We start from the raw sequence: 24,752 nt of genomic DNA, 5'->3' as shown, positions 1-24,752 counted from the left end.
TATGGGTGGTCCCTGGGATCGAACCCACTACCCTGGCGTTACAAGCGCCATGCTCTACCAATTGAGCTACAGAGGACCACGGGGAAGCATTGACCTACAGAAATTCAGCCGTGGCAATATATTCATTTAGACAATAGATATTCTGCCGGTTAAAGCATCTGGGATGTTATTCCATCTACTGGGGTCAGATTTAATTGATTTCAGCGTTCTGTTAAAAGTTTCTAAGGAAGGAAATATATTTATTCCCCAATATTTAAAATGGGAAACGACTGGGATTCCATAAGTAGAGATGGAGTCCTCCATCTTGAGAGGCTGATTTTGGTTAGATGTATTTTCTAACTTGAGATGGAACTGAATATGTCTATGATCTTTAAAGCTTTTGGGAGAGATTGAGATACCTTGCCTGCTACTTCTAGCTATTCTGAACGGAACAGAGCAGGTATTGCCTGTCATTACTATGGCTGAGGGATTAGCATATATACTGAACAAAACTATAAATGCAACATGTAAAGTATTGGTCCCATGTTTCATGAGCTGAAATAAAAGATCCCAGAAATGTTCCATACACACAAAAAGCTTATTTCTCTCAAATGTTGTGCACAAATGTGTTTACATCCCTGTTAGTGAGCATTTCTCCTTTGTCAAGATAATCCATCCACCTGACAGGTGTGGCATATCAAGAAGCTGATTAAACAGCATGATCATTACATAGGTGCACCTTGTGCTGGGGACAATAAAAGGCCACTCTAAAATGTTCAGTTTTGTCACACAACACAATGCCACAGATGTCTCAAGTTTTGAGGGAGCGTGCAATTGGCATGTTAATTTCTCTACCATACGCCGCCTCAAAATGTTGTTTTAGAGAATTTGTCAGTATGTCCAACTGGCCTCACAACCTCCAACCACCTCCACGCCAGACCAGGACCTCCACATAATGAAGCCTTTTTGTGGGGAGAAACTAATTCTGATTGGCTGGGCCTGGCTCCCCAGTGGGTGGGCCCATGGCTGTGCCCCTGCCAAGTCACGTGAAATCCATAGATTAGGGCCTCATTTATTTCAGCAGTTAGGGCCTCACTGTTTCAGCAGTTCAGCACTCAGGTCTGGGTAGATGCTGATCTCCCTCTGTTTCAGCACTCAGGTCTGGGTAGATGCTGATCTCCCTCTGTTTCAGCACTCAGGTCTGGGTAGATGCTGATCTCCCTCTGTTTTAGCACTCAGGTCTTGGTAGATGCTGATCTCCCTCTGTTTCAGCAGTTCAGCACTCAGGTCTGGGTAGATGCTGATCCTCTTCCCTGCATAGATCAGACCCCCGGGTTACACTGCAAGGCCAACAATTCGGTGCTTGACTTCAAAGCTGTGGATCCGTACAATCATACAGCGAAAGCCATTCTGGAGCGGCCCTGTGCGGTGCTCAATGTTAATCAGCGGCATGGGACCCAGCATCTCCTGGCCAAACAGCTCATAGAAAAGATTGTCATGAAGGAAGCTGTGTTGCCCTCTTCCTCACCAGTTTCAAGTCCTGTGACCCGCACATAGAATTTACTGGAATGATTTGAGTCATTCTGTTTTCTCTTTTAGGAGATTGATTATCCCTTCCAACAGCTCACTGTTTCCAGGTCATGGAGTCACACCTCTGTCCCATTGGCTGTCTTCTACAGACTTCCCATTTTGGTTGAATAGGTATCCACTTTAGCAGTGAGCACTGCCAATGATACATTTACGGGTATTAATTAAATTAATTAATTAAATTACCTGGTTAAATAAAGGTGAAAAAAAATTAAATTAATTAATTAATTAATTAATTGTAAGTCGAATGCAGAGGTAATCTCCTAAAAAATAATCTCTGGTATAGTAACGTCCAGCTCTTTCTGTTGGTGTTGAGAGCCATGTTAATAATAATAATAATAATATAATAATAATAATAATAATAATAATAATAATAATGTTCCCACTGTTGAATTGTGGACAGCTGCTGGAGCGGAATAGAGCTGCTAATTATTTATTGTCCCACATCTTAATTTACATTTTAGTCATTTAGCAGACGCTCTTATCCAGAGCGACTTACAGTTAGTGAGTGCATACATTTTTCATACTGGCCCCCCGTGGGTAACAAACCCACAACCCTGGCGTTGCAAACGCCATGCTCTACCAACTGAGCTACACGGGGCCAACATTTTTCTAGTTTTTTTTAAATTTATGGCTAGCCAGGGGCACACTCCATCACTCAGACATTATTTATAAACGAAGCATTTGTGTTTAGTGAGTATGCCAGATAAGAGGCAGTAGGGTTGACCAATGGATGTTCTCATGATGTGTGTGAAATGGACTATTGTCCTGTCCTGTTAAGCATTCGAAATGGGTGTCAGGGGAAATGTATGGAGTAAAAAGTACATTATTTTCTTTAGGAATGTAAAAGTAAAAGTAGTCAAAAATATAAATAGTAAAGTACAGATACCCCAAAAAACTACTTAAGTAGTACTTTAAAGTACTTTGTTTCATGGTGCTTTAAGACAGACCTATGGCACCTATAGCTCTCAGCTAGCGCCCATATTTATTTTCTGTTACTAATCTATATCACTGTCTTGTAGATGTATTTAGCATCTAGAAAGTTCTTTACTACTTTAATAGATTCTGAGATTCTGTTGTGACTAATGTTAGTGTGTATGGTATACAAAGGCTGTGAGGTAACATGCATCAACCGGTCATTGTAGAGTAATTGTACTTAAGTAGTACTTTAAAGGATTTTTACTCAAGTACTTTAAAGAGGGTTTCCACCCAATTGCCAATGTTATTCTTAAAGGTTATTGTTCTAATACATCAGCCAGGTCATGAAGGTCACTGTAAAACTGCTGCATTCAAAATTGTAGTTATTTTTTATTTTTAACATAACATTGAGTGAATATAAATATAAAATAGATTTTAAAAAAGTTTGAAGGAAATTAGCTTTAAAACTGAAAAATGTATCTCATCTCCATGGAGAAATGTGTAGAATTGCAGGAAATTGGCTTAGAAATGCTAAAGTTTCTCTCCAACGCCAAGATGGGGGCCTCTAAAATGTTATCTCAAACTCAGACCACGCCCCCTGGCCACCTAAGACCCTTTTTGATCTAGAAAAAACCCTGGAGAGAAAAAACAATATTGTTTTATTAGATGAATGAATGTGGTGGATGTTTGTATGTAATGAAGCGCTCTATTGTTTCCAGATTCTCCTGAGAACCAAGAAAATCGCCAAGGAGGTTCTGGAGAAGAGAAGCTACAGTATATCTGTTCCCCCCCTCTGGACAGAACCTTCTAGAACCTGAACAGAACAACGGAACCCTGTGATTGGAGGAGACACGCAGGACCAGCCTCTCATAGTGTCCTAATCACTACTTTTGACCAGAGCTCTGCATGTTATGGGCCAGGGCCATATGTAGCAGCCCTATGTGGCTCTGGTCAAAAGTAGTGCACTATAAAGGGAACAGGGTGCCATTTGGGACTGGAATGGGTGTCCTGTTGTGGGCCGCCAGTCATGCTACTAACGTTCCATCCATTGCCTCTACTCCAGTGTTGTGTAAACGCAACTCAACACTTGATAAGATTTAATACTGTATATACCATTTATAATAACACACACAAGTGACTACAATGACCTTCTCTGAGTCCCAAATGGCACCCTATTTCCTATAATAGTTCAAAAGTAGTGCACTACATAGGGAATAGGGTGCCATTTGGGTACTGATGATGAAGAGGTTGGAACATACTGGCCATTTATTCTATTAAAGTGTGGATTTTTCACATTTGTCATCCGTAGTGGAGTAGTGTGGTTTCAGTCTGAGGTTACATCTCAAATGGCACCCTATTCCCTATACAGTACACTACTTTTGGCCAGAGCCATGTATGGGGAATCGGATGCCATTTGGGACTCAAGCATGGGGTTTTCCTCAGTTGACGTGCAGGGTGACATCCCTATAGGTCTGAGTCTCTACAATTCTCCGGGCTGGCTGTGATTGGCTGGTTCCAGCGGTTTGTCTGGTGTCACAGGGGGCTGGGTGTTTCTGGAAGACGTGGATACGTCTCTCTTCATCGGTTAGGGGTGGAGCTGACCTCTTGTACTGGAACGACCTCTGCCTCAGGAACTCCCTTCAGGAAGTGACATCACACTTATGTTTCATGGTGCTTTAAGACAGACCTATGGCACCTATAGCTCTCCGCTAGCGCCCATATTTATTTTCTGCTACTAATCTATATCACTGTCTTGTAGATGTATTTAGCATCTAGAAAGTTCTTTATTACTTTAATAGATTCTGAGATTATGTTGTGACTAATGTTAGTGTGTATGGTATTCAGTGAGGGAAAAAAGTATTTGATCCCCTGCTGATTTTGTACGTTTGCCCACTGACAAAGACATGATCAGTCTATAATTTTAATGGTAGGTTTATTTGAACAGTGAGAGACAGAATAACATCAAAAAAATCCAGAAAAATGCATGTCAAAATTTTTATAAATTGATTTGTATTTTAATGCGGGAAATAAGTATTTGACCCCTCTGCAAAACATGACTTAGTACTTGGTGATAAAACCCTTGTTGGCAATCACAGAGGTCAGACGTTTCTTGTAGTTGGCCACCAGGTTTGCACACATCTCAGGAGGGATTTTGTCCCACTCCTCTTTGCAGATCTTCTCCAACTCATTAAGGTTTCGAGGCTGATGTTTGGCAACTCGAACCTTCAGCTCCCTCCACAGATTTTCTATGGGATTAAGGTCTGGAGACTGGCTAGGCCACTCCAGGACCTTAATGTGCTTCTTCTTGAGCCACTCCTTTGTTGCCTTGGCCATGTGTTTTGGGTCATTGTCATGCTGGAATACCCATCCACGACCTATTTTTAATGCCCTGGCTGAGGGAAGGAGGTTCTCAGCCAAGATTTGACGGTACATGGCCCCGTCCATCGTCCCTTTGATGCGGTGAAGTTGTCCTGTCCCCTTAGCAGAAAAACACCCCCAAACCATAATGTTTCCACCTCCGTGTTTGACGGTGGGGATGGTGTTCTTGGGGTCATAGGCAGCATTCCTCCTCCTCCAAACACGGCGAATTGAGTTGATAGCAAAGAGCTCAATTTTGGTCTCATCTGACCACAACACTTTCACCCAGTTCTCCTCTGAATCATTCAGATGTTCATTGGCAAACTTCAGACGGGCATGTATATGTGCTTTCTTGAGCAGGGGGACCTTGCGGGCGCTGCAGGATTTCAGTCCTTCACAGCGTAGTGTGTTACCAATTGTTTTCTTGGTGACTATGGTCCCAGCTGCCTTGAGATCATTGACAAGATCCTCCCGTGTAGTTCTGGGCTGATTCCTCACCGTTCTCATGATCATTGCAACTCCACGAGGTGAGATCTTGCATGGAGCCCCAGGCCGAGGAAGATTGACAGTCTTTTGTGTTTCTTCCATTTGCGAATAATCGCACCAACTGTTGTCACCTTCTCACCAAGCTGCTTGGCGATGGTCTTGTAGGTCTACAATCTTGTCCCTGACATCCTTGGAGAACTCTTTGGTCTTGGCCATGGTGGAGAGTTTGGAATCTGATTGATTGATTGCTTCTGTGGACAGGTGTCTTTTATACAGGTAACAAACTGAGATTAGGAGCACTCTCTTTAAGAGTGTGCTCCTAATCTCAGCTCGTTACCTGTATAAAAGAGGCCTGGGAGCCAGAAGTCTTTCTGATTGAGAGGGGGTCAAATACTTATTTCCCTCATTAAAATGCAAATCAATTTATATACATTTTTGACATGCGTTTTTCTGGATTTTTGTTGTTGTTATTCTGTCTCTCACTGTTCAAATAAACCTACCATTAAAATTATAGACTGATAATTTCTTTGTCAGTGGGCAAACGTACAAAATCAGCAGGGGATCAAATACTTTTTTCCCCTCACTGTACAAAGGTTGTGAGGTAACATACATGAACTGGTAATTGTAGAGTCAGGAGTGTTAGGGTTAGGTAAGGGTTAGAGTTAGGTAAGGGTTAGAGTTAGGTAAGGGTTAGAGTCAGGAGGGTTAGGTAATGGTTAGAGTCAGGAGTGTACACTACCGGTCAAAAGTTTTAGAACACCTACTCATTCAAGGGTGTTTCTTTATTTTTACTATTTTCTACATTGCAGAATAATAGTGAAGACATCAAAACTATGAAATAACACATATGGAATCATTCACATGCGGATGATCTCTGCATGTGTATTTCCCACCATAAAGCATGGAGGAGGTGGTGTTATGGTGTGGGGGTGCTTTGCTGGTGACACTGTCTGTGATTTACTTAGAATTCAAGGCACACTTAACCAGCATGGCTGCCACAGCAATCTGCAGCAATACGCCATCCCATCTGGTTTGGGCTTAGTGGGACTATCATTGGTTTTTCAAGTGGACATTGACCTGTGTAAGGGCTATTTTACCAAGAAGGAGAGTGATGGAGTGTTGTATCAGATGACCTGGCCTCAACAATCCCCCGACCTCAACCAAATTGAGATGGTTTAGGATGAGTCGGACGGCAGAGTGAAGGAAAAGCAGCCAACAAGTGCTCAGCATATGTGGGAACTCCAAGACTGTTGGCAAAGCATTCCAGGTGAAGCTGGTTGAGAGAATGCCAAGTGTGTGCAAAGTTATCAAGGCAAAGGGTGGTTATTTGAAGAATCTCAAATATAAAATATATTTTGATTTGTTTAACACTTTTTTGGTTACTACATGATTCCATATGTGTTATTTCATAGTTTTGATGTCTTCACTATTATTCTACAATGTAGAAAACAGTACAAATAAAGAAAAACCCTTGAATGAGTAGGTGTTCTAAAACTTTTGACCGGTAGTGTACTTCCATACATTTTTTCAACTGGTACCGGGGAACATTCAGACGAGTCTTCTGAGGTTTGTGGGCGTCCTAGAACAAATCAACCGACATGTTCATGAGAGACTCACCTTTCCACAGAGGGGTCATATTAGTGTGCAGCCCAAACTGTTCAGACACTACAGACAGAAGTTGGCAGATCGGTTGTACCGACTTCAGACGGGTCCCAAGACGCTTGTAGGGGGTCGTGGAGCAAAACGGAGATCATGGTGTTCGTGAGAGTCTCATCTTTACAGTAGTTTGTAGCCCAAACCGTTCGGACGCTACAGACGTTTTCATGAGAAGACCGATCTCCGGGATGTGTCATGGACTAACAAACAGCGCTCTAGCTCTGCCACCTTTCACCGCAGATGAGGAAGTGTTATATAGGCGGATGCAGTGCATTGAGACGCATCCAATGCAAAAGCGGATTGTTTTTATTATGCTAATTAATTTTTGCGGGGCCTCGGAAATCAACTCTATGGGGTTAAAAGGTGCATAGCCAACAAAGGGCAATCCAATGTACATGAACTGTTACTTGTTGTGGTGAGGATGATTGTGGTAACGTACGTAAAGTGGTACTTGTTGTAGTGATTTAGAGGCTAGGAAGTTTAAAGTGTCTTGTTGTAGTGTGAGGGTTGTCGTGGTAATGTATGTGAAGTGTTGCTTGTTGTAGTGAGGGTGGTCGTGGTAACTTACGTAAAGTGGTACTTGTTCTAGTGTGAGGGTTGTCGTGGTAATGTATGTGAAGTGTTGCTTGTTGTAGTGAGGGTGGTCGTGGTAACATACATAAAGTGGTACTTGTTCTAGTGTGAGGGTTGTCGTGGTAATGTATGTGAAGTGTTGCTTGTTGTAGTGAGGGTGGTCGTGGTAACATACATAAAGTGGTACTTGTTGTAGTGTGAGGGTTGTCGTGGTAATGTATGTGAAGTGTTGCTTGTTGTAGTGAGGGTGGTCGTGGGTAACATACATAAAGTGGTACTTGTTGTAGTGTGAGGGTTGTCGTGGTAATGTATGTGAAGTGTTGCTTGTTGTAGTGAGTGTGGTCGTGGTAACATACATAAAGTGGTACTTGTTGTAGTGTGAGGGTTGTCGTGGTAATGTATGTGAAGTGTTGCTTGTTGTAGTGAGTGTGGTCGTGGTGCAACATACATAAAGTGGTACTTGTTCTAGTGTGAGGGTTGTCGTGGTAATGTATGTGAAGTGTTGCTTGTTGTAGTGAGTGTGGTCGTGGTAACATACATAAAGTGGTACTTGTTCTAGTGTGAGGGTTGTCGTGGTAATGTATGTGAAGTGTTGCTTGTTGTAGTGAGGGTGGTCGTGGTAACTTACGTAAAGTGGTACTTGTTGTAGTGTGAGGGTTGTCGTGGTAATGTATGTGAAGTGTTGCTTGTTGTAGTGAGTGTGGTCGTGGTAACATACATAAAGTGGTACTTGTTCTAGTGTGAGGGTTGTCGTGGTAATGTATGTGAAGTGTTGCTTGTTGTAGTGAGTGTGGTCGTGGTAACTTACGTAAAGTGGTACTTGTTGTAGTGTGAGGGTTGTCGTGGTAATGTATGTGAAGTGTTGCTTGTTGTAGTGAGTGTGGTCGTGGTAACTTACGTAAAGTGGTACTTGTTCTAGTGTGAGGGTTGTCGTGGTAATGTATGTGAAGTGTTGCTTGTTGTAGTGAGGGTGGTCGTGGTAACTTACGTAAAGTGGTACTTGTTGTAGTGTGAGGGTTGTCGTGGTAATGTATGTGAAGTGTTGCTTGTTGTAGTGAGGGTGGTCGTGGTAACTTACGTAAAGTGGTACTTGTTGTAGTGTGAGGGTTGTCGGGGGATGGTGTTCTCATCCCAGCTCAGACTGTGGTCCGGGAACGGTCCCGGGGCGAAGGACATATGGCCCGACCTGGAGAGCTGCTGGGGTTGTTGCAGTACTGACAGTACCGGCATGGGCTGTAACACAATACATACACATTACCATACTAGAAGTACACACACATTATCATACTAGAAGTACACAGACATTATCATACTAGAAGTACACACACATTATCATACTATAAGTACACACACATTATCATACTATAAGTACACACACATTATCATACTATAAGTACACACACATTATCATACTATAAGTACACACACATTATCATACTATAAGTACACACACATTACCAGAGATGTTGGAAGGATTTTTCGATGGGGTAAAAACCTTTTCTAAACCCCATTCAGATCATAACACCTCTATCTACCGACATTTAGATCATAACACCTCTATCTACCGACATTCAGTAGGTTTCTGTAATTGGATGCTTCTCTTCTGTCATTAGTTGGGTTAGGGTTATGATGCTGTTGAATACTAAATAAGGCCTTGGTCACCAGAATGATGTCGCAGATCGATAGAATGATTATACCATCAACAATCTATACTGAACACAAATAGAAACAGTTCCAGTTCATAGAAGGAAATCAGTCAACTGAAATACATTCATTAGGCCCTAGTCTATGGATTTCACATGACTGGGAATACAGATATGCATCTGGTCACAGATAACTTGTTTTAAAAGGTAGGGGCGTGGATCAGAAAACCAGTCAGTATCTGGTGTGACCACCATTTGCCTCATGCAGCGCGACAGATCTCCTTCGCATAGAGTTGATCAGGCTGTTGATTGTGGCCTGTGGAATGTTGTCCCACTCCTTTTCAATGGCTGTGAGAAGATGCTGGATATTGGCAGAAACTAGAACACGCTGTCGTACACGTCAATTCAATGGGTGACATGTCTGGTGAGTATGCAGGCCATGGAAGAACTGGGACATTTTCAGCTTCCAGGAATTGTGTACAGATCCTTGCGACCAGGTCAAGACCCTGGTGAGGACGACGAGCACTCAGATGAGCTTCCCTGAGATGGTTTCTGACTGCTTGTGCAGAAATTCTTCGGTTGTGCAAAACCCAGAGTTTCACCCACTGGCCGGGTGGCTGGTCTCAGACATTTTAGTCATTTAGCAGACGCTCTTATCCAGAGCGACTTACAGTTAGTGAATACAATTTTTTTTTATACTGGCCCCCGTGGGAATCGAACCCACAACCCTGGCGTTGCAAACGCCATGCTCTATCAACTGAGCTACATCCCTGCCGGCCATTCCCTCCCCTACCCTGGACGACGCTGGGCCAATTGTGCGCCGCCCATGAGTCTCCCGGTCGCGGCCGGCGGCGACAGAGCCTGGATTCGAACCAGGATCTCTAGTGGCACAGTTAGCACTGCGATGCAGTGCCTTAGACCACTGCGCCACTCACTCAGACAATACCGCAGGTGAAGAAGCCAGATGTGCAGGTCCCGGGCTGGCGTAGTTACACGTGGTCTGCGGTTGTGAGGCTATGGCTTATGGTAAAGAAATTAACATTCAATTCCCTGGCAACAGCTCTGGTGAACATTCCTGCAGTCAGCATGCCAATTGCACGCTTCCTCAAAACATCTGTGGAATTGTGTTGTGTGACAAAACTACACATTTTAAAGTGGCCTTTTATTGTCCCCAGCACAAGGTGCACCTTTGTAATGTTCATGCTGTTTAATCAGCTTCTTGATATGCCACACCTGTCAGGTGGATGGATTATCTTGGCAAAGGAGAAATGCTCACTAACAGGGATGTAAACACATTTATGCTTATGGAACATTTCTGGGATCTTTTATTTCGGCCCATGAAACATGGGACCAACATTTTGCATTTTTATATTTGTTCAGTGTAGTTGACATTGGTCAAGTTTTTTATTTCATTTCAGCTTCTCTAGCGTAGCGAGGACGGTTAGAGACTGGGGAGATAGCGGAGCGAGGACGGTTAGGGACCGGGGAGATAGCGGAGCGAGGGCGGTTAGGGACCGGGGAGATAGCGGAGCGAGGACGGTTAGGGACCAGGGAGATAGCGGAGCGAGGACGGTTAGGGACCGGGGAGATAGCGGAGCGAGGACGGTTAGGGACCGGGGAGATAGCGGAGCAGGGCGGTTAGGGACCGGGAGATAGCGGAGCGAGACGGTTAGGGACCGGGGAGATAGCGGGAGCGAGGACGGTTAGGGACCGGGGAGATAGCGGAGCGAGGACGGTTAGGGACCGGGAGATAGCGTAGCGAGGACGGTTAGGGACCGGGAGATAGCGGAGCGAGGACGGTTAGGGACCGGGGAGATAGTGGAGCGAGGACGGTTAGGGACCGGGGAGATAGCGGAGCGAGGACGGTTAGGGACCGGGGAGATAGCGGAGCGAGGGCGGTTAGGGACCGGGGAGATAGCGGAGCGAGGGCGGTTAGGGACCGGGGAGATAGCGGCGCGAGGACGGTTAGGGACCGGGGAGATAGCGGAGCGAGGACGGTTAGGGACCGGGGAGATAGCGGAGCGAGGATGGTTAGGGACCGGGGAGATAGCGGAGCGAGGACGGTTAGGGACCGGGGAGATTTTCAGTGCAACATTTCCAAATGACATCAGTTTGACCAGTTTTAAGGAAATTAATAGTTGTGAAAAATATCCAACATATTTCTGATAGTATATCAGTTCGTCTTGGATGCACATTTATGTGGTAAAAAATTAAATACTGTCAGCTTTTATTTCGCTGAAAGAAATGGTATGTTTAGGCTACATAACAGGACCCTAAACGTGCATTCTTACAGTATTCTCTCAAGATGCTGAAAGAAAGAAATCATATTTCTCCACTCCTGTTCCTGAGACAAAATAAAAATGTTACTGAAGAAACAGTTCATTGTGCAGGAATTAATTATATAATAGGCTACAGTTGAAGCCTACAGTCAGTGTCCAACAAGGCTCCTGTCCAACAAGGCTCCTGTCCATCAAGGCTCCTGTCCATCAAGGCTCCTGTCCAATAAGGCTCCTGTCCAATAAGGCTCCTGTCCAACAAGGCTCCTGTCCATCAAGGCTCCTGTCCAACAAGGCTCCTGTCCAACAAGGCTCCTGTCCATCAAGGCTCCTGTCCAACAAGGCTCCTGTCCAACAAGGCTCCTGTCCAATAAGGCTCCTGTCCAACAAGGCTCCTGTCCAATAAGGCTCCTGTCCAACAAGGCTCCTGTCCAACAAGGCTCCTGTCCAATAAGGCTCCTGTTCCCATCTGAACTTGAAACCAGGGGGTACGGCCGTCCCCCTACTTCTGCCATCTCTGACACACACGTTATCACACATCTCTGGCTCAAGGAGCAAGACAACACTTACTGTATTTCATAATAATAATAATAATAATATGCCATTTAGCAGACGCTTTTATCCAAAGCGACTTACAGTCATGCGTGCATACATTTTTGTGTATGGGTGGTCCCGGGGATCGAACCCACTACCTTGGCGTTACAAATGCCGTGCTCTACCAGCTGAGCTACAGAGGACCACATGGGAAGAACATGATGCCATGTTCTGTAATTCCCCCTCAACATTACTTTTGGTTTTCTGTGATTGTCCATTAATGGGGGCAGGAGTGTTTCCTGAACAGGTAAATCTCCTGTCCCTACTCCTGTTCCCTACCTTGAGGGTGAGGCCAGGTTTCCTGAGGGAGTATTTCATTGGTTGATCCTTCAGCATGTCATGCAGCTTTCCTGGGTCGGCCCCGCCCATGTGGCAGCTGAACTGTGGGACTCGGCTGCAGGTTGGCGTGGAAGTATGTCCTTGGTCAGGCAGCACCTTCCTCAGCCAGCGAGAGTACTGAGACTGGGCTGTCTGCAGCTGTTCCCGCTGAAGACGCTCTCCTGGGGGAGGGAACACAGGAAGGAGCACATTATTAGGAATGTTTCACAACGCCGTGCCCTACTGAACACTGTGCCCTACTGAACACTGTACCCTACTGAACACTGTGCCCTACTGAACACTGTACCCTACTGAACACTGTGCCCTACTGAACACTGTGCCCTACTGAACACTGTGCCCTACTGAACACTGTGCCCTACTGAACACTGTACCCTACTGAACACTGTGCCCTACTGAACACTGTGCCCTACTGAACACTGTACCCTACTGAACACTGTGCCCTACTGAACACTGTGCCCTACTGAACACTGTACCCTACTGAACACTGTGCCCTACTGAACACTGTAAACGACTGAAAACTGTGCCCTACTGAACACTGTGCCCTACTGAACACTGTGCCTAATGAACACTGTAAAATAATGAACAATGTACCCTACTGAACACTGTAAACTACTGAGCACTGTGCCCTACTGAACACTGTAAACTACTGAACACTGTAAACTAATGAACAATGTACCCTACTGAACACTGTAAACTACTGAGCACTGTGCCCTACTGAACACTGTAAACTACTGAACACTGTAAACTAATGAACAATGTACCCTACTGAACACTGTAAACTACTGAGCACTGTGCCCTACGGAACACTGTAAACTACTGAACACTGTAAACTACTGAACACTGTGCCCTACTGAACACTGTGCCCTACTGAACACTGTGCCCTACTGAACACTGTAAACTATTGAACACTGTGCCCTACTGAACACTGTGCCCTACTGAACACTGTGCCCTACTGAGCACTGTGCCCTACTGAACACTGTGCCCTACTGAACACAGTAAACTACTGAACTCTGTACCCTCCTGAACACTGTGAACTACTGAACACTGTACCCTACTGAACACTGTAAACTACTGAACACTGTAAACTACTGAACACTGCGCCTACTGAACACTGTAAACTATTGAACACTGTGCCCTACTGAACACTGTGCCCTACTGAACACTGTAAATTACTGAACATTGTACCCTACTGAACAATGTGCCCTACTGAACACTGTACCCTACTGAACACTGTGCCCTACTGAACACTGTGCCCTACTGAACACTGTACCCTACTGAACACTGTAAACTACTGAACTCTGTAAACTACTGAACACTGTAAACTACTGAAGACTGTGCTCCACTGAACAATGTAAACTACTGAACACTGTGCCCTACTGAACACTGTAAACTACTGAACACTGTACCCTACTGAATACTGTGCCCTACTGAACACTGTAAACTACTGAACACTGTAAACTAATGAACACTGTGCCCTACTGAACACTGTAAACCACTGAACACTGTGCCCTACTGAACACTGTACCCTACTGAACACTGTAAACTACTGAACACTGTACCCTACTGAACACTGTAACTTACTGAACACTGTGCCCTACTGAACACTGTGCCCTACTGAACACTGTGCCCTACTGAACACTGTAAACTACTGAACACTGTAACTTAGTGAACACTGTAACTTAGTGAACACTGTGCCCTACTGAACACTGTGCCCTACTGAACACTGTAAACGACTGAAAACTGTGCCCTACTGAACACTGTGCCCTACTGAACACTGTGCCTAATGAACAATGTAAACTAATGAACAATGTACCCTACTGAACACTGTAAACTACTGAGCACTGTGCCCTACTGAACACTGTGCCTACTGAACACTGTAAACTAATGAACACTGTACCCTACTGAACACTGTGCCCTACTGAACACTGTGCCCTACTGAACACTGTACCCTACTGAACACTGTGCCCTACTGAACACTGTGCCCTACTGAACACTGTACCCTACTGAACGCTGTATCCTACTGAACGCAGTGCACTACTGAACACTGTACCCTACTGAACGCTGTAACCTACTGAACGCTGTATCCTACTGAACGCAGTGCACTACTGAACACTGTACCCTACTACTACATGGCCCTGGTGTGGAGCGGTCCCTACAAGTGAGGTGGATGGTAACAGGTAGGACAGAGCTTAATACGGGTTCTGGTACCTGGTTGGTGTATAGTAACAGGGGGGACAGGGGGGACAAGACGGGTGGGGGTGTTAGTGTGCTGAAGGTGTGTTACCTGCCAGGTGTATAGTAACAGGGGGGACAGGGCTGAAGACGGGTGGGGGTGTTAGTGTGCTGAAGGTGTGTTACCTGCCAGGTGTATAGTAACAGGGGGACAGGGCTGAAGACGGGTGGGGGTGTTAGTGTGCTGAAGGTGTGTTACCTGCCAGGTGTATAGTAACAGGGGGGACAGGGCTGAAGACGGGTGGGGGGTGTTAGTGTGCTGAAGGTGTGTTACCTGCCAGGTGTATAGTAACAGGGGGACAGGGCTGAAGACGGGTGGGGGGTGTTAGTGTGCTGAAGGTGTGTTACCTGCCAGGTGTATAGTAACAGGGGGACAGGGCTGAAGACGGGTGGGGGTGTTAGTGTGCTGAAGGTGTGTTACCTGCCAGGTGTATAGTAACAGGGGGACAGGGCTGAGAAGACGGGTGGGGGTGTTAGTGTGCTGAAGGTGTGTTACCTGCCAGGTGTATAGTAACAGGGGGACAGGGCTGAAGACGGGTGGGGGTGTTAGTGTGCTGAAGGTGTGTTACCTGCCAGGTGTATAGTAACAGGGGGACAGGGGCTGAAGACGGGTGGGGGTATTAGTGTGCTGAAGGTGTGTTACCTGCCAGGTGTATAGTAACAGGGGGACAGGGCTGAAGACGGGTGGGGGGTGTTAGTGTGCTGAAGGTGTGTTACCTGCCAGGTGTATAGTAACAGGGGGACAGGGCTGAAGACGGGTGGGGGTGTTAGTGTGCTGAAGGTGTGTTACCTGCCAGGTGTATAGTAACAGGGGGACAGGGCTGAAGACGGGTGGGGGTGTTAGTGTGCTGAAGGTGTGTTACCTGCCAGGTGTATAGTAACAGGGGGGACAGCTCAAGACGGGTGGGGGTGTTAGTGTGCTGAAGGTGTGTTACCTGCCAGGTGTATAGTAACAGGGGGGACAGGGCTGAAGACGGGTGGGGGGTGTTAGTGTGCTGAAGGTGTGTTACCTGCCAGGTGTATAGTAACAGGGGGGACAGGGCTGAAGACGGGTGGGGGGTGTTAGTGTGCTGAAGGTGTGTTACCTGCCAGGTGTATAGTAACAGGGGGACAGGGCTGCAAGACGGGTGGGGGGTGTTAGTGTGCTGAAGGTGTGTTACCTGCCAGGTGTATAGTAACAGGGGGACAGGGCTGAAGACGGGTGGGGGTGTTAGTGTGCTGAAGGTGTGTTACCTGCCAGGTGTATAGTAACAGGGGGACAGGGCTGCAAGACGGTGGGGGTGTTAGTGTGCTGAAGGTGTGTTACCTGCCAGGTGTATAGTAACAGGGGGACAGGGCTGAAGACGGGTGGGGGTGTTAGTGTGCTGAAGGTGTGTTACCTGCCAGGTGTATAGTAACAGGGGGGGACAGGGCTGAAGACCGGGTGGGGGTGTTAGTGTGCTGAAGGTGTGTTACCTGCCAGGTGTATAGTAACAGGGGGACAGGGCTGAAGACGGGTGGGGGGTGTTAGTGTGCTGAAGGTGTGTTACCTGCCAGGTGTATAGTAACAGGGGGACAGGGCTGAAGACGGGTGGGGGTGTTAGTGTGCTGAAGGTGTGTTACCTGCCAGGTGTATAGTAACAGGGGGGACAGGCTGAAGACGGGTGGGGGTGTTAGTGTGCTGAAGGTGTGTTACCTGCCAGGTGTATAGTAACAGGGGGGACAGGGCTGAAGACGGGTGGGGGGTGTTAGTGTGCTGAAGGTGTGTTACCTGCCAGGTGTATAGTAACAGGGGGGACAGGGCTGAAGACGGGTGGGGGTGTTAGTGTGCTGAAGGTGTGTTACCTGCCAGGTGTATAGTAACAGGGGGGACAGGGCTGAAGACGGGTGGGGGTGTTAGTGTGCTGAAGGTGTGTTACCTGCCAGGTGTATAGTAACAGGGGGGACAGGGCTGAAGACGGGTGGGGTGTTAGTGTGCTGAAGGTGTGTTACCTGCCAGGTGTGTAGTAACAGGGGGGACAGGGCTGAAGACGGGTGGGGGTGTTAGTGTGCTGAAGGTGTGTTTACCTGCCAGGTGTATAGTAACAGGGGGACAGGGCTGAAGACGGGTGGGGGTGTTAGTGTGCTGAAGGTGTATTACCTGCCAGGTGTATAGTAACTGGGGGGACAGGGCTGAACGGGTGGGGGTGTTAGTGTGCTGAAGGTGTGTTACCTGCCAGGTGTATAGTAACAGGGGGGACAGGGCTGAAGACGGGTGGGGGTGTTGGTGTGATGTAGACCTCCATGTCGTTGTTGCGGTGTAGCCAAGCTTGGATGTCTCTCTGAGGCAGTGTGGGTCTCAGGGTGTTGCCATGGAGCACATTCTCTCTCCAGGGCTAGGTGGGCAGAGACATTACACATCATATTAAACATGCCACACATAGCTGACTTCTGACGTTCCGCCGATAGGGTTGTATAAAAGCGTGATATTCTAGATGAAGCAAATACAGTTATATACAATACAATATATATTATGGTGATGTACAGCTATATACAGTACATCACCATAACCCTAACCCTATAGATATACATCACTAACCATAACCCTATAGAGATATACATCACTAACCATAACCCTATAGAGATATACATCACTAACCATAACCCTATAGAGATATACATCACTAACCATAACCCTATAGAGATATACATCACTAACCATAACCCTATAGAGATATACATCACTAACCATAACCCTATAGAGATATACATCACTAACCATAACCCTATAGAGATATACATCACTAACCATAACCCTATAGAGATATACATCACTAACCATAACCCTACAGTATACTGTACATCACTAACCATAACCCTATAGAGATATACATCACTAACCATAACCCTATAGAGATATACATCACTAACCATAACCCTATAGAGATATACATCACTAACCATAACCCTATAGAGATATACATCACTAACCATAACCCTATAGAGATATACATCACTAACCATAACCCTATAGAGATATACATCACTAACCATAACCCTATAGAGATATACATCACTAACCATAACCCTATAGAGATATACATCACTAACCATAACCCTATAGAGATATACATCACTAACCATAACCCTATAGAGATATACATCACTAACCATAACCCCAAAGAGATATACATCACTAACCATAACCATAACCCTATAGAGATATACATCACTAACCATAACCATAACCCTATAGAGATATACATCACTAACCATAACCCTATAGAGATATACATCACTAACCATAACCCTATAGAGATATACATCACTAACCATAACCCTATAGAGATATACATCACTAACCATAACCCCAAAGAGATATACATCACTAACCATAACCCTATAGAGATATACATCACTAACCATAACCCTATAGAGATATACATCACTAACCATAACCCTATAGAGATATACATCACTAACCATAACTTAACCCTATAGAGATATACATCACTAACCATAACCCTATAGAGATATACATCACTAACCATAACCCTATAGAGATATACATCACTAACCATAACCATAACCCTATAGAGATATACATCACTAACCATAACCATAACCCTATAGAGATATACATCACTAACCATAACCCTATAGAGATATACATCACTAACCATAACCCTATAGAGATATACATCACTAACCATAACCCTATAGAGATATACATCACTAACCATAACCCTATAGAGATATACATCACTAACCATAACCCTATAGAGATATACATCACTAACCATAACCCTATAGAGATATACATCACTAACCATAACCCCAAAGAGATATACATCACTAACCATAACCCTATAGAGATATACATCACTAACCATAACCCTATAGAGATATACATCACTAACCATAACCCTATAGAGATATACATCACTAACCATAACCCTATAGAGATATACATCACTAACCATAACCCTATAGAGATATACATCACTAACCATAACCCTATAGAGATATACATCACTAACCATAACCCTATAGAGATATACATCACTAACCATAACCCTATAGAGATATACATCACTAACCATAACCCTATAGAGATATACATCACTAACCATAACCCTATAGAGATATACATCACTAACCATAACCCTATAGAGATATACATCACTAACCATAACCCTATAGAGATATACATCACTAACCATAACCCTATAGAGATATACATCACTAACCATAACCCTATAGAGATATACATCACTAACCATAACCCTATAGAGATATACATCACTAACCATAACCCTATAGAGATATACATCACTAACCATAACCCTATAGAGATATACATCACTAACCATAACCCTATAGAGATATACATCACTAACCATAACCCTATAGAGATATACATCACTAACCATAACCCTATAGAGATATACATCACTAACCATAACCCTATAGAGATATACATCACTAACCATAACCCTATAGAGATATACATCACTAACCATAACCCTATAGAGATATACATCACTAACCATAACCCTATAGAGATATACATCACTAACCATAACCCTATAGAGATATACATCACTAACCATAACCCTATAGAGATATACATCACTAACCATAACCCTATAGAGATATACATCACTAACCATAACCCTATAGAGATATACATCACTAACCATAACCCTATAGAGATATACATCACTAACCATAACCCTATAGAGATATACATCACTAACCATAACCCTATAGAGATATACATCACTAACCATAACCCTATAGAGATATACATCACTAACCATAACCCTATAGAGATATACATCACTAACCATAACCCTATAGAGATATACATCACTAACCATAACCCTATAGAGATATACATCACTAACCATAACCCTATAGAGATATACATCACTAACCATAACCATAACCCTATAGAGATATACATCACTAACCATAACCCTATAGAGATATACATCACTAACCATAACCCTATAGAGATATACATCACTAACCATAACCCTATAGAGATATACATCACTAACCATAACCCTATAGAGATATACATCACTAACCATAACCATAACCCTATAGAGATATACATCACTAACCATAACCCTATAGAGATATACATCACTAACCATAACCCTATAGAGATATACATCACTAACCATAACCCCAAAGAGATATACATCACTAACCATAACCATAACCCTATAGAGATATACATCACTAACCATAACCCTATAGAGATATACATCACTAACCATAACCCTACAGTATACTGTACATCACTAACCATAACACAGTATTAGGTATGTCCCATTATCTCCTGTCCAATACCAGAGACCTCATCCATAGCCCCCATAGCCTCTACTACCTCTCCCATAACAAATCAGCCCATAATCATTTAAATATCAATGTGGGCCCCCCAAACAGATGTCTGTCATTTGAACTATGTACCTCACTCTGACCCAGTAAGCCATATGGATGTGAAGGGAACTCTAGGCAGTAGATAAACGCTAGTAAAATATGATCTCTCTATCCTCATAAACCATAAGCTCCCTGTCCTGACACCCTGTCCTGACACCCTGTCCTGGCACCCTGTCCTGGCACCCTGTCCTGGCACCCTGTCCTGACACCCTGTCCTGGCACCGTCCTGGCCTGTCCTGGCACCCTGTCCTGGCACCCTGTCCTGGCACCCTGTCCTGGCACCCTGTCCTGGCACCCTGTCCTGGCACCCTGTCCTGGCACCCTGTCCTGACACCCTGTCCTGACACCCTGTCCTGACACCCTGTCCTGGCACCCTGTCCTGGCACCCTGTCCTGACACCCTGTCCTGACACCCTGTCCTGGCACCCTGTCCTGGCACCCTGTCCTGGCACCCTGTCCTGGCACCCTGTCCTGGCACCCTGTCCTGACACCCTGTCCTGTTGTCCTGGTGGAACATTCCGTTCATGCTCAGTAGAAATGAAGAGAAACAACCAGGTACGATCAGAACCAGGTACGATCAGAACCAGGTACGATCAGAACCAGGTACGATCAGAACCAGTTCAATAAGAAAAATACTGGGTCTGGTGAAGCCTGCTGAAACCAGGGTTGTGTTTAGTAGGCATGAAATGGAAGACAATTCCCCAAAACAGAGAGACGCTATCTGAACTCATCCAATAAGAAACTTTTGTTTTCCTTTTCTGTTGCAAAATGTTTTTTGTAACTGGACCACTGACCCCTAACCCCTGACCCTGGGCTATCTATGACATCACCTTCCTGAGCTCATCCCTGCGGGCCTCATCGGGGTGCCTGGGGTGTTCGTTGGCCTCGATGGAGCTCCTGAAGCCTGGGTAGAGGAAGCCGTCGCGGGTCCTCCAGGCTGCCCTGCTCTGGGCCTCCCTAGCCTTCCGCTCAGCCTTTACCTCCTGGGGGTGGACTGGAGCGCTGTGGTACTGCTGGTTGGAGGTCCACCTCCGACCTGGAGACTGCATAGTTCGAGGAAGAGAGGACATTGAGCCCCTCTTGGACGACAATGGAAGTACACTGAACATAAATATAAACGCAACATGCAACAATTTCATAGAAGGAAATCAGTCAATTGAAATAAATTCATTAGGCCCTAATCTATGGATTTCACATGACTGGGAATACAGATATGCATCTGCTGGTCACAGATCACTTTTTTGAAAAGGTAGGGGCGTGGATCAGAAAACCAGTCAGTATCTGGTGTGACCACCATTTGCCTCATTCAGCGTGTCACATCTCCTTCGCATAGAGTTGATCAGGCTGTTGATTGTGGCCTGTGGAACGTTGTCCCACTCCTCTTCAATGGCTGTGAGAAGATGCTGGATATTGGCAGAAACTAGAACACGCTGTGGTACACGTCAATTCAGAGCATCCCAAACATGCTCAATGGGTGACATGTCTGGTGAGTATGCAGGCCATGGAAGAACTGGGACATTTTCAGCTTCCAGGAATTGTGTACAGATCCTTGTGACATGGGGCCGTGCATTATCATGCTGAAACATGATGTGATGGTGGCGGATGAATGGCACGACAATGGGCTTCAGGATCTCGTCACGGTATCTCTGTGTGTTCAAATTACCATTGATAAAATGCAACTGTGTTCGTTGTCCGTAGCTTATGCCTGCCTATACCATAACCCCACCGCCACCATGGGGCACTCTGTTCACAACGACATCAGCAAACCGCTCACCCACACAACACCATACACACTGTCTGCCCGGTACAGTTGAAACCGGGATTCATCCATGAAGAGCACACTTCTCCAGCATGCCAGTGGCCATCGAAGGTGAGCATTTTCCCACTGAAGTTGGTTACGACGTCGAACTGCAGTCAGGTCAAGACCTTGGTGAGGATGACGAGCACGCAGATGAGCTTCCCTGAGGCGGTTTCTGACAGGTTGTCCAAACCCACAGTTCCATCAGCTGTCCGGGAGTCTGGTCTCAGATGATCCCGCAGGTGAAGAAGCCAGATGTGGAGTTCCTGGGCTGCCGTGGTTACACGTGGTCTGTGGAGTTCCTGGGCTGCCGTGGTTACACGTGGTCTGTGGAGTTCCTGGGCTGCCGTGGTTACACGTGGTCTGTGGAGTTCCTGGGCTGCCGTGGTTACACGTGGTCTGTGGAGTTCCTGGGCTGCCGTGGTTACACATGGTCTGCTGGTTGGATGTACTGCCAAATTCTCTAAAATGACGTTGGTGGCAGCTTATGGTAGAGAAATTAACATTCAATTCTCTGGCAACAGCTCTGGTGGACATTCCTGCAGTCAGCATGCCAATTCCACGAACCCTCGAAACTTGACACATCTGTGGCATTGTGTTGTGTGACAAAACTACACATTTTCGAGTGGCCTTTTACTGTCCCCAGCAAAAGATTAACCTGTGTAATGATCATGCTGTTTAATCAGCTTCTTGATATGCCACACCTGTCAGGTGGATGGATTATCTTGGCAAAGGAGAAATGCTCACTAACAGGGATGTAAACACATTTATGCACAACATCTAAGAGAAATAAGCTTTTTGTGCATCTGGAAAAATTCTGGGATCTTTTATTTCAGCTCATGAAACATGGGATCAACACTTTACCGGTTGCGTTTATATTTTTGTTCAGTATAGATTTGAGAAATACTTATTTGTTATTAAACCCAGCACATTTTGGGTTGATGCTTTCTTCAGGGTTTCTCTGACTGGGGAGAGGAATAAACATGTCCATTTAGCAAAGGTAGTTCAGTGAACCATATTCCTGTGATGAGTAACCTTGACCTGAACACTTACAAAGCTAATCACTAATCATATGATGCAAAACGTGTCATACCAGCTGTATTCTACATGCTTGAATGGCAAATAGCTCAGATACACATGGAGCAAATGACCCCGGGAATCGATAGATCGCTCAGAGATGCACAAAAAACAATATAACAATCAAAATGGGTGAATGTTCCTTTAACTCAACAGGCTAACGTGGTCTTGTGTCATGTTACCTATGTCATCTCTCCATGTAGCATCTCTCTAGCCTGCTCTGTCATGTTACCTATGTCATCTCTCCATGTAGCATCTCTCTAGCCTGCTCTGTCATGTTACCTGCAATGTTATCTCTCTGTAATCTTACCTGTAATGCTATCTCTCTGTAATGTTACCTGTAATGGTATCTCTATGTAATGTTATATCTCTGTAATGTAACCTGTAATGTTATCTCTATGTAATGTTACCTGTAATGTTATCTATATGTAATGTTACCTGTAATGGTATCTCTATGTAATGTTATATCTCTGTAATGTAACCTGTAATGTTATCTCTCTGTAATGTTACCTGTAATGTTATCTATCTGTAATGTTATCTGTAATGTTATCTCTGTAATGTTACCTGCAATGTTATCTCTCTGTAATGTTACCTGTAATGTTATCTCTGTAATGTTACCTGTAATGTTATCTCTCTGTAATGTTATCTATATGTAATGTTACCTGTAATGGTATCTCTATGTAATGTTATATCTCTGTAATGTAACCTGTAATGTTATCTCTCTGTAATCTTACCTGTAATGCTATCTCTCTGTAATGTTACCTGTAATGGTATCTCTATGTAATGTTATATCTCTGTAATGTAACCTGTAATGTTATCTCTATGTAATGTTACCTGTAATGTTATCTATATGTAATGTTACCTGTAATGGTATCTCTATGTAATGTTATATCTCTGTAATGTAACCTGTAATGTTATCTCTCTGTAATGTTACCTGTAATGTTATCTATCTGTAATGTTATCTGTAATGTTATCTCTGTAATGTTACCTGCAATGTTATCTCTCTGTAATGTTACCTGTAATGTTATCTCTGTAATGTTACCTGTAATGTTATCTCTCTGTAATGTTACCTGTAATGTTATCTATATGTAATGTTACCTGTAATGGTATCTCTATGTAATGTTATATCTCTGTAATGTAACCTGTAATGTTATCTCTCTGTAATGTTACCTGTAATGTTATCTATCTGTAATGTTATCTGTAATGTTATCTCTGTAATGTTACCTGCAATGTTATCTCTCTGTAATGTTACCTGTAATGTTATCTCTGTAATGTTACCTGTAATGTTATCTCTCTGTAATGTTACCTGTAATGTTATCTATATGTAATGTTACCTGTAATGGTATCTCTATGTAATGTTATATCTCTGTAATGTAACCTGTAATGTTATCTCTATGTAGTGTTACCTGTAATGTTATCTCTCTGTAATGTTACCTGTAATGTTATCTATCTGTAATGTTATCTGTAATGTTATCTCTGTAATGTTACCTGTAATGTAATCTCTCTGTAATGTCACCTGTAATGTTACCTGTAATGTTATATCGCTGTAATGTCACCTCTCTGTAATGTTATCTCGCTGTAGTTTTACCTGTTATGGTATCTCTCTGTAATGTTATCTCTCTGTAGTGTTACCTGTTATGGTATCTCTCTGTAATGTTATCTCTCTGTAGTGTTACCTGTAATGCTATCTCTCTGTAATGTCACCTCTCTGTAATGTTATCTCTCTGTAGTGTTACCTGTTATGGTATCTCTCTGTAATGTTACCTGTGCCACATCCCTGTGTAGCATCTTTCTAACCTGTACCATATCCTGCTCCATCCCTGTG

At 44.3% G+C, this 24,752-nt stretch overlaps 2 protein-coding genes across 2 annotated transcripts in view; one reads left to right on the top strand and one right to left on the bottom strand.

Annotated features, from left to right (window-relative positions):
- Positions 1-1,536, top strand: part of LOC121578753 (IQ motif and SEC7 domain-containing protein 1-like) — a 165,502-nt gene extending 163,966 nt beyond the window's left edge. Inside the window, exon 15 of the mRNA XM_041893145.2 lies at positions 1,301-1,536. Coding sequence (XP_041749079.2) covers positions 1,301-1,536 — 236 coding nt within the window. The remainder of the gene's footprint in view (positions 1-1,300) is intronic.
- A 1,588-nt stretch (positions 1,537-3,124) lies between these two features.
- LOC121578752 (uncharacterized protein FLJ43738) overlaps positions 3,125-24,752 on the bottom strand; it is a 49,080-nt gene continuing 27,452 nt past the window's right edge. Inside the window, exons 9-13 of the mRNA XM_045214478.1 lie at positions 20,883-21,095; positions 16,833-16,995; positions 12,350-12,570; positions 8,636-8,790; positions 3,125-4,122 (exon numbers count right to left, since the gene is read on the bottom strand). Coding sequence (XP_045070413.1) covers positions 3,924-4,122; positions 8,636-8,790; positions 12,350-12,570; positions 16,833-16,995; positions 20,883-21,095 — 951 coding nt within the window. The 3' untranslated portion in view covers positions 3,125-3,923. The remainder of the gene's footprint in view (positions 4,123-8,635; positions 8,791-12,349; positions 12,571-16,832; positions 16,996-20,882; positions 21,096-24,752) is intronic.

The sequence above is a fragment of the Coregonus clupeaformis genome, unplaced genomic scaffold (assembly GCF_020615455.1).
Source record: "Coregonus clupeaformis isolate EN_2021a unplaced genomic scaffold, ASM2061545v1 scaf0264, whole genome shotgun sequence".
NCBI classification, from domain to species: Eukaryota; Metazoa; Chordata; class Actinopteri; order Salmoniformes; family Salmonidae; genus Coregonus; species Coregonus clupeaformis.
Note: the sequence above shows the minus strand (reverse complement) of the source record. Positions and strands in the feature narration are given on the sequence as shown.